Here is a 9,451-nt window from a genome sequence, read left to right as displayed (position 1 = left end):
TAAAACAAGTGGAGAAACAGATGCTTGGCTGTATTCACTGATCCTCTCAGTGCTAAAGAGGCACAGCAGCAGATTGCAGCGCTGCACTGTCAAATCTATCCTTAATCCCTGTGCTGTTAACTAATTGTAGAGTGCTTTGTGAAATATGGTCAAATATGGTTTGTGGTCAGGCAAAGAGGGAATATGGCCCATATGCAGGCAGTTAGCTTGTATGTCAATATGTCAAGCTGGTAAGTAGACTATATGCAGGGCTGTAGCCAGGATTTTTAACCACTGAGGTCCCATTTCCCTAACACACCCTTACCAACCAAAGAAGTTTTCTCTGATTTTTACCTCCATTACCATCAAACTTAGATGCTATTAAGTCTAAACAAGACTGTCTCCAGCCAGGCCAACAGTGGCAGCTCTGTGATGCTACTTAAGCATAGCGTTGCTTTGAGTTAAATGCTAACATGCTCACATTGGACAATGCTACAATGCTAGTATGCTGATGATAGCAGGCATAGTTTACCATGTTCACCATCTTATTTTAGCGTGTTAGCATTCTAACATTTGCTATTAGCATTCAACACAAAGTATGGACAAGACTGATGGGAATGTGGATAGTTTCTGCAGGTTTTTCATCATAAACTATTGGACAAAATAAAAAATAATTGACCTCAAGCTGGTGCTAGATGAAGAGTTGTGGGACCAGCAAAGTTAGTACAATTCATCATGAGGGGGACATGAATATCTGTATTCATATTTCATGGCAAATCATCAAACAGTTGGGGAGATGTTTCAGTCTAGACTAAAGTGGTGGACTGACCGACCAGTCACACTGCTAGCATGGCTAAAAGTATCTGAATCAGCCTTTAAAGACCATGTAAGACTTAAAGGGCCGACCATTAACCACAACACTGGTTCACACCCAGCTGGGAACCTTTATTTCCATCAATTTCCTGCCATCTCTCTACCATTGGCTTTGGAGGCAAATAATAATCCTAAAACATAAGAATAAACAAAATCCTGCTCATGTCATTAAAACCCTCAATTTCCCCGAATATGGAGGATATGAGCTATGGCCCTGACTGTGTTTGTGTATGTCTGTGTGTTTGTGTGCTGCTGCTGCTGCTCAGCCTTTGTTCTTAGTGGCAGTTGCTGCGTTGCTAAAACCTCTCAGGTTACAGTGGATTTATTCTCTGTAACTATGGTGTTGGCTAACTATGCATAGAATTATAATGAAATTACACCACAGTGTACATCTGTATGAAACTCATTTGTATGCAGCAATGTGCAGCACTTGTCTGAGAGCAGGCCAACCTAACCCAAACTTAAGTGTTATCGATTCCTTTGTGTTTAGCTATTCCTGTTACATTATAAAAACAAAAAGCAAAGAGTCAGCCTGGTTGGACTTTGCACGTTTGCATAAAACGCCACAAATTGAGCTGATTTTTATTTAAGCATTGATTGGCTGGGCTATGGGCAATAATGGATAGGCTCTAATAGTACTGCCTTACAAAGATAAAAAGCCACACAGACAGTTAGGATAATTTACACGCCACTTACAGCACTAGTATACAAATAAATCTGTGGAAACTCCACCACTGTTGCTTTTGCGAAGATGACAAACACAAGCACAAATGCCATTATCATTGATCGCAAGGCTTTTATTACAAACTTCCTGAAGGAAACAGTTTTTTTTTTCGTCCGAAGCAAAAGGGAATAAATTAACATGCAAAATAGATAAGATTTGTTTTGCCCCGAAAGTCAATCTTGCGGCACGAAGACAGGGCATTTTTCTCCCCAAACGACTCCATCCGGCCTGCAGTGAACAATGATCCGCAGGATGACTGAGTGAGTCTTAAAGAGGGGCTGGAGTCAAACGGAGGCCTCTCAATGACACCCTCAAGGTTGTGAGCTCAATGCTGTTTTAATGTGGAACTGGGCCTTTTCCACTCAATAATGACCCTGCTGCACATATTGGATAGATGACAGGTAACCAAAGGAGGAGGGTTCATGACCTCAAAGGAAACCAAGACAAATACCACAGTGATGATAATATGTTTGCTGTGCTGAAAGCCCTCTTCTCTGGTATATTTCTCTAGTGCCTTTCATGTTTGTATGTGGGTGCAAACAAGACTCACTTCACTGTTTGTTGGCTTATCTGAACTATGAAAGCTCAGATCTTTGGTGTCAGGGGATAAAACAAACACTTCTTCATGACCATAAACTACACATAAAGCTTCAGAGATGACACACACACACACACAGTCCTCCATACCATGAGCCTCTGATATTAGTGTTTCAGCAGCAGAGGGATTTCTGCTTACTGTTGTGCTGCAGCGTACAGAGTAGATGAGGGGGAAAGGGTGGGTGGGGGGTGTGGGTAAAGGGTTGCATTAAGAGCTGGCCAAAGCAGCGACATGGTATTGCTTTTACAGGAGAGAGAAAGGAGTGGAGAGGTAAAAGACGAGAGAGGCAGTGTGCAGCGGGATGGTGAGAGAAAGATGAAAAGAGGGAACGATGAGAGAGGCAAGGAGGAGCGATGGAGGAGCCCTCTGGAGCGGTACGCGCACACACACACACACACACACACACACACACACACGCACACGCACGCACGCACGCAAACACGCAAATGCATCACAGGTTCCTGACAGCAAACACGCCCATCAAAAACAGGGCAAAATACTCTCACTGTTGTGTCTGACTGAGAACTTTTACAATCACAAACGCATCACAGTTTTAAGTCTTATTCTGGTTTTATCATATTGGGGATTTGCTTTTCACTTGAAGCCTTGTCATTCACACACCTGCACACATTATTGTAGCAGTGTCCAGGAGTCTGCTGGTGTATCCTGGTGCCTGCACGTGTGTCTCAATTCCACAGAAACATTTCATTTCTTCAACAGTTGAGAATGAACACATTGTGGTTTCTGCCCACCTGACCTGATAGAAGACTGCACTTAGTTTTGTTCATTTGTTGTGTGAAATGTGTTGTACTGACACTTACTAGCCTCTTGAAATGTTGCTCTGTTTTGCACCTTGGGGATCCTGTAAAGAATTACTAGGGAATAAAAAGCCGCTCTGAAGTTCCTTCCAAAATAAGATGCAGTAAAAAGTATAAAGTTGCGCAAAATGGAAGCACTCAAACAAAGTACTGGTAACTCTAAACGGTACTTAACTTTCCTACTTGAGTAAATGTAGTTTATTACTTTTCACCTCTAAAAGATGCATAAATATTCAAAATGGCTTAACAGCATTGGGCCTGGGGGGTGGTGAGTCTGCGGTTTGGAGAGGGAGCGAGCTGCAGTGTCAAAAGTGAAAAGCTCAGAGGAAAATTGAAGCCCCATAATGGAAGCATAATGGGCTTAGTGTCAGAGTCTCGCAGACGAGCCGGAGGGGGAAGCACGACTGCCGTCACCCTCTCTTACTTCAAGCCAACATAACGGGGTTTAGGAAGCAACGAGGAGACAACACCGGGCCCCAAACAGGCTTTAGAGATACACCAACAGCCTAATGGCTGGATGTGGATGGAATTCATAACAATAAGGTGGTCACTGGTTGTCTCTTTGTGGGATTGTAGCGCGTCATGTCTCAGACTCAGGTTGAATACTCAAACGGTTTCCTCTCGACTTATGCAGGAGTTCCTCCTAAAAATTCATCAGGGGAGACGCAGGAAATGTCATTGAGGAAGGCTCTAAGGATGGAGTCTTCAAAAGTGAATGATGATAGTTTTAGGAAAAAATACTCTGGGCCCTCTTCTTCCATGTGATTTGTACAGGAGGGAAGAGCAGCGCATGGATGCAGATATAGACATTAGGTGGAGGGAAATTAATTCACCTCGTGTAGCAAAGCTCACTTGCATCTCAATTCACTGCAGTAACTGTACAACAGCTGTCAAGACAAAAATTGAATTTGAAGCGGTGTCCCTGGTGATGACTACCAATGTGGAGTAGACCATCTACTGCTGTCAAAGATCTGCGAGTGACTGACAGGCTGCAAGCAGACATGTTGAGACGGTTATCTAACGCCTTGTGTCAAGGCGGATTTAAGTAAAACACTGTGGGATGAGGGCAGGCGTGGAGCAAGAGAGTGCGTTAGAGAGCAGAGGATTAAGCTTTGTCCCCACTGTTGTGTACAAAATGTGCATTTGCATCTTCGTGAAGCTGTAGTTAAGATCCAGGATCCAGATTTAGTGTATTCTCATCTGGTGGACTGTGTGTGTGTGTGTGTGTGTGTGTGTGTGTGTGTGAGCTGAGGCAGAGAGAATGTGCTGATCAGAGGGGCTTGAGGATGAGTAAAGCAGATTTGGACTCAGACCATGTGTTGGTTATTTTTGGAGAACATCCAGATCCCTCCTATATGACATAATACTACAGAGGCAGGTTGTAGAGTCCAGTGTGTGTGTCGTGTCCATGTCCATTCATAAATGCCAAAGTTTTACAATAAACACATTTGTGTATTTATGTCTGCACAGATACTACTAATATATATACTGCACAATATATATACTTATATACACATTGGGTCATATGTGTGTTTTTAAATGCTAGTCTTATCATGTTTTAGTATGTTGCAAAGTTAACTGGCAGTCTGATATCCAGCCATGCATTATCATCCGTTTGATATACCTCTATATTACAGACAGGCCAAATTTAAAGGGGGTCTCTGTTGACACGTATTAGACCTGGTTGGTGCTACTTTTTGTGTGATCCTCCCAAACTTTTCTCCAGTTTTCTTGCATCAGATGTTTTTTTTTTTTTTTTTCATTTGTAATTGCTTTCCTACCTGCTTTGTGTGGGATGCTTTGCACAACTTTTGTGTGTGTTTTTTTTTTTTTAATCCTAACAAAGTTTCTCTTAAAGTATCCGTCTTTGCTATAAAGCACATCAGTGAATACTTTGCTCAGTTAGTTAAGAGCACAGTCTGTGGTGGAAATGCAAAACAGGGTTTAGGTACATGTAGGGATGGGTTTCAAGGGTACTATACCCAAAGTGTACTGTATACTTGCAGTGTGTGTTGGTACTGTGTTAAAGCACACTGTCATCTGATGTTGACTGTAAGTTATCTGATGAACAGAGACAGTCAGAGGGAACAGATTTGTTGAAGACTTTAATGTGATAAATGACAAATGATTAAAGCATTCCTTGAACGTAACACAACTGAATCATGAACAAAATGGTCAGAGCGGGCCGACCCAGACTAAAAGGCCTGGCTGGTTGTCAGACCTGGGCAGTAGGAGTGGGTGATATGCATAAAATCTTCTGTTATAGTATGGAAATTTAGATCACGCTGATGATATATATGCTGCGATGGGACTTTTCAGAAAGTTTGTACCATTTATAGATAAAATAAGTGGAAGGGAATGTCTGTTTTTGGTTCCTCCAGTGACTTCAACACCTGACAAATCCAGATATTTCATCACATTGATGCACAAATCCTGTCATTCCAATACCGTCAATAAGCAGTCCTGCTCAGAGGAGATATATAAAGCACAGCCACCTCCGCAGAGTAACGACCAGATGACAGACCTCCATCATCTTACAGTAATCGTCATATCACCCAACCCCACTGGGCATATAAAGTCAATATACAGTATTTAGATTAATGGAAATACATGTGGTGTGCTTCATTTCATGTGTCTTATCATATGGAAGGGCTAATGTTTCCACCATAGAGTTCCAAAGAGCTAAGCCAACGAAATCAAACTCACCTCAAGTATTTGGAAATAAAGTCAAATAAAACCTTTGCAATCCTGCTGGGGATGGACAGAGTGAGACAAGGACAGGGGCGGGGACCGGGCGGTGGCAGGTGGGCCTTCTAGCCTTTCGGAGCAGTGTACTGACGCAGGAGAGAGGAGATGGCGCTGGATTCAGTGACCTCCTCGGGGAGGGAGCCCTCCATGTCTTTGATGGACGGGTCGGCTCCGGCGTTCAGCAGGAGCTCCACGATGTCGGCAAACTCGCACGCCGATGCTACGCAGAGAAGAGAAGAGAATTAAGTTTAATACAGGAGATAACGTAACGAGTTAGGAGGAGAAGAACGCAGCAAAGAGGAGAAATAAAGGAAGTGGAGGAAAAAAGGCAAAAATTTATGCAAACTTTCTGTAAAGCTTTTAGTTTTTCAGCCACGGTGGTGAGACATGCCAATACGATCTATCCCAGCAACGTCAGTGACGTTCACATTTGTAGGTTTGACTGAAATGTCTCAACAACTGTTGGATGGCTTCCCATAAAATTTCATAAGGACATTGATGTTCCCCTCAGGATGAAATGCAATAAATCTGGTGATCCCGACGTCCTATTTAGTGCCATCATCAGGTCAAATTTTACATTTCTCCAATAACTGAGTTTACATCCAAGTTTCTTCAAAATTAATGACATCTCAATGAGCCTCAGCTGTGCTTTGATTAGTGCTAATTAACAAATGCTAATGTGCTAACATGATAAACTAAGATGATGAAGATGGGAACTGTTAGACCTGCTATTAACCAACGTTAAACAGACTTTTACTACGTTTTACTGAAACAATGGAGGTGAACTCAATAGAGGAGTGTCGTTATACAGTCTATCATTTACTCTTACCTGGACAAATGTCATAATTGGGGATAAGATCGAGCACTGTGGCTCATTTCAGACCGTTATGATGGTGTGTACCAATCTAAACCTCTTGTATGTACTGTACTTTAATAAAGTATGTACAGTGCTGCAGTTAATGAAAAGCCCATCTGTAGGCCCAGCACTGACACTAGCCTGGACCTGCGGTTCTCTCAAACACTTCATTTCTGCCCCATTGGCAATTTGTGCCCCACTAAAAGGGTCTCCTCTCTCTCTGTATAAGGGGGAGGAAGGGGGGGGGGGGGGATTGCACTTTCTTAACCCAGTTAGCGGGTCCCTGCTTTCCCGATGCACCTCTCGCCCCTCTGGCACCTCAACCCCCCCTCATCTCCTCTCTCTTCCTCTCTTGATCTGAGTGCTCTTCTTTGTCGGTGTCAATCGCTCACTCCTTTTAAAGAGCGGACTCTGTGCTGCGCCATGATCGCTGATGTCAGCAGCCGCGGTGATTGACAGCCAGGCCTTTTAACCTCCAGCCCAGGGGTGGCTGGCGGGCTGGCTGGCAGGAGCGCATGAGATATGATGATACATCGGAATGCATGCGAGTGTGTAAGCAAGTGTGTGTGTGTGCACGCTCGAGCTGTGTCTATGAATAGCATGAGGTGTGTGAGTGTCAAACTCCATAAGAAACCACTTATCTTGCAGCGAAATCAGACTAACAAAGCTTGGCTTATTTTTCCAGCCACGCTTGCAGTCCTCCTCTTGTTGCTCTAAACAGTATTTTATTTAGCCAGCGGTGTGTGTTGGTGTGTGTGTGTGTGTGTGTGCGCACGTGGAGGGTGTCTCGCCTGGGCCTTGAGCTGTAAAAAGTGGCTGGCCCTCAGGGGAGCCGTAGAGGAGGAGAACAATTTATGGTGAGCAGTAAACCCTCAATTAATCACTTGCCAGCCACTGTGGCCCTGTGCAAAGAGAGGTGGGAATGAATTTTCATTCTCTGCTATTTGTCTCTTGGAGTTCATCGCTTATGTTTATTAGTCATCTTTTTATGCCCCATCCTCGGGGCTTCCTCTGCTGACGATGTGTGTGTTTGTGTGTGTGCAGATTGCCGGTGGGTGATGCAACATGCCCACTCCAACGCCACCAACAGATGGTCCCCACACACACACACACACACACACACACACACACACACACACACACACACACACACACACACACACACACACACACTCAGAGGACAGGGGAACCGCCCCTCAGGGACATGTGTGTTGGGGCACGAGAGGGTCAGGGGAGTCTAAGGACCAGTGCTGATTTCCTCTGGGAGGCCTGGCGATTATTACACACACACACACGCAGAACAAAACCAGACAGGCGTCCACACATGCACACATACATACCAAAGGACGCACACATACACCCACACAGGATACAACACAATGAGAGAAACTATGTGGGGAAAAAAAACTAGAGGAAATAAAGATGAGGAATGGAGGAGAGAGTGGGAGGAAGAGGTGGGAAAGATGACAAATTTGAGATGAATGTGGGCAAAGAGCGGGAGTGTGCAAAAAACAGGCTGCTGTGTATGAAGAGAGCGCACACACAGACAACATAATGACGTCAGTGTACGATAAATGTGCAGAGTTTCCTTCCAAAATGCAATATTCAGCGTTTGAAAAATAGACACAACACTTACAAAAAGCTTTATTGCAGAAACAGAGTAAATTGTGGTGTTTTTTAAAGTGATTGTGCAACATTTTGGACTGCAAAGATGAGTAAGAGAGGCCTGCTTACCATAATGTAGTGCTGTCTGTCCTTCATTATCCTGCAAGACAAAAACAAGTCCTTACATCAACAGACCTGTGACCAGCGGGGAATAAAATACCCCAGAGAGCGCGAATTCAAAGAACAGTATCAGGAACAACAAAATATATATTGGCAGGACTTGTGTTGGGGAGAAAAATGGCAAATTACTAATGTTCCCAAGAGTCAACAAGAAAACTTTCAGCTACTAGAATACCAATTACCTCCTCCATGTTGGTTTGGACACAGGGTGCCATGTTTTCATTGTACCAAAGGGGGATTATGAGAAGATGAGATATTGATTTGAGAAACATGTGACCTGCAAGTCAAATCTTTCAACTTGCTGGTGACTTCCAGCTCTGATCAAGCTGAGCAGCGAGCTACTGAAACTGATGTGTAACACCACATCAGGGTTTGAGTGAGTGAGTGTGTGTGTGTGTGTGTGTGTGTGTGTGTGTGTGTGTGTGTGTGTGTGTGTGTGTGCGTGCATGTGGATATGTGGGTGTCTGTCTTCTGAACAGTAAAAATGATGCTTGGGATCGAGGGGTCAATGGTAGAGATATAATTCTTGTTAGAAATGAGGATTGGGGACGGGAATGGGGAAATGTGTGTGTGTGTGTGTGTGTGTGTGTAGGTATAATAAGACACAATATATGACAGGCATCATCAACAGGACATTCAGTTCTTAATCACTGTTCCAGCCTGCCTTTGCACCTCATAATGATGATAAATGGTCAAACTGTTGCCTCCAGTCTCAGAACAAGAGCGGTCGTCGAGCCAAGAACAAAAGGTTTCAAACTCTCAGAGGCAGATTAAAAGCCAGCAGGCGCAGTGACATTTCCTCCTCTGCCGAAAAATGTCACTGCAGTGGAAATACTTCCAAATTACTCAGACTGTTATGGTGTAATTATTCATTTCTTTCCACCTTTGCCCTTCTAACAGCGGATCCTCTCATGCACCTTCCTGTTCTGGTTACTCCCATGTCCTTCCTCTTCTCTCTTCCAATCCTTCCTCCTCTTCTTCTGACCTCTCCTTCCTCCAAACCACATCTCCCTCATCTCTTTCCTTTCATTACCTCGGCCACCATCACCCCTCTCTTCCCTTTTCTCTCC

At 43.9% G+C, this 9,451-nt stretch overlaps 1 protein-coding gene across 1 annotated transcript in view; it reads right to left on the bottom strand.

Annotated features, from left to right (window-relative positions):
* Window positions 1-5,084: 5,084 nt before the first annotated feature.
* acbd6 (acyl-CoA binding domain containing 6) overlaps window positions 5,085-9,451 on the bottom strand; it is a 29,791-nt gene continuing 25,424 nt past the window's right edge. The window contains exons 7-8 of the mRNA XM_076727113.1: window positions 8,331-8,361; window positions 5,085-5,960 (exon numbers count right to left, since the gene is read on the bottom strand). Of these exons, the coding sequence (XP_076583228.1) occupies window positions 5,806-5,960; window positions 8,331-8,361 (186 nt within the window). The 3' untranslated portion in view covers window positions 5,085-5,805. The remainder of the gene's footprint in view (window positions 5,961-8,330; window positions 8,362-9,451) is intronic.

Source organism: Chaetodon auriga, chromosome 3 (assembly GCF_051107435.1).
Source record: "Chaetodon auriga isolate fChaAug3 chromosome 3, fChaAug3.hap1, whole genome shotgun sequence".
Classification (NCBI taxonomy): domain Eukaryota; kingdom Metazoa; phylum Chordata; class Actinopteri; order Chaetodontiformes; family Chaetodontidae; genus Chaetodon; species Chaetodon auriga.
This window is presented reverse-complemented; position numbering and strand designations above follow the sequence as displayed.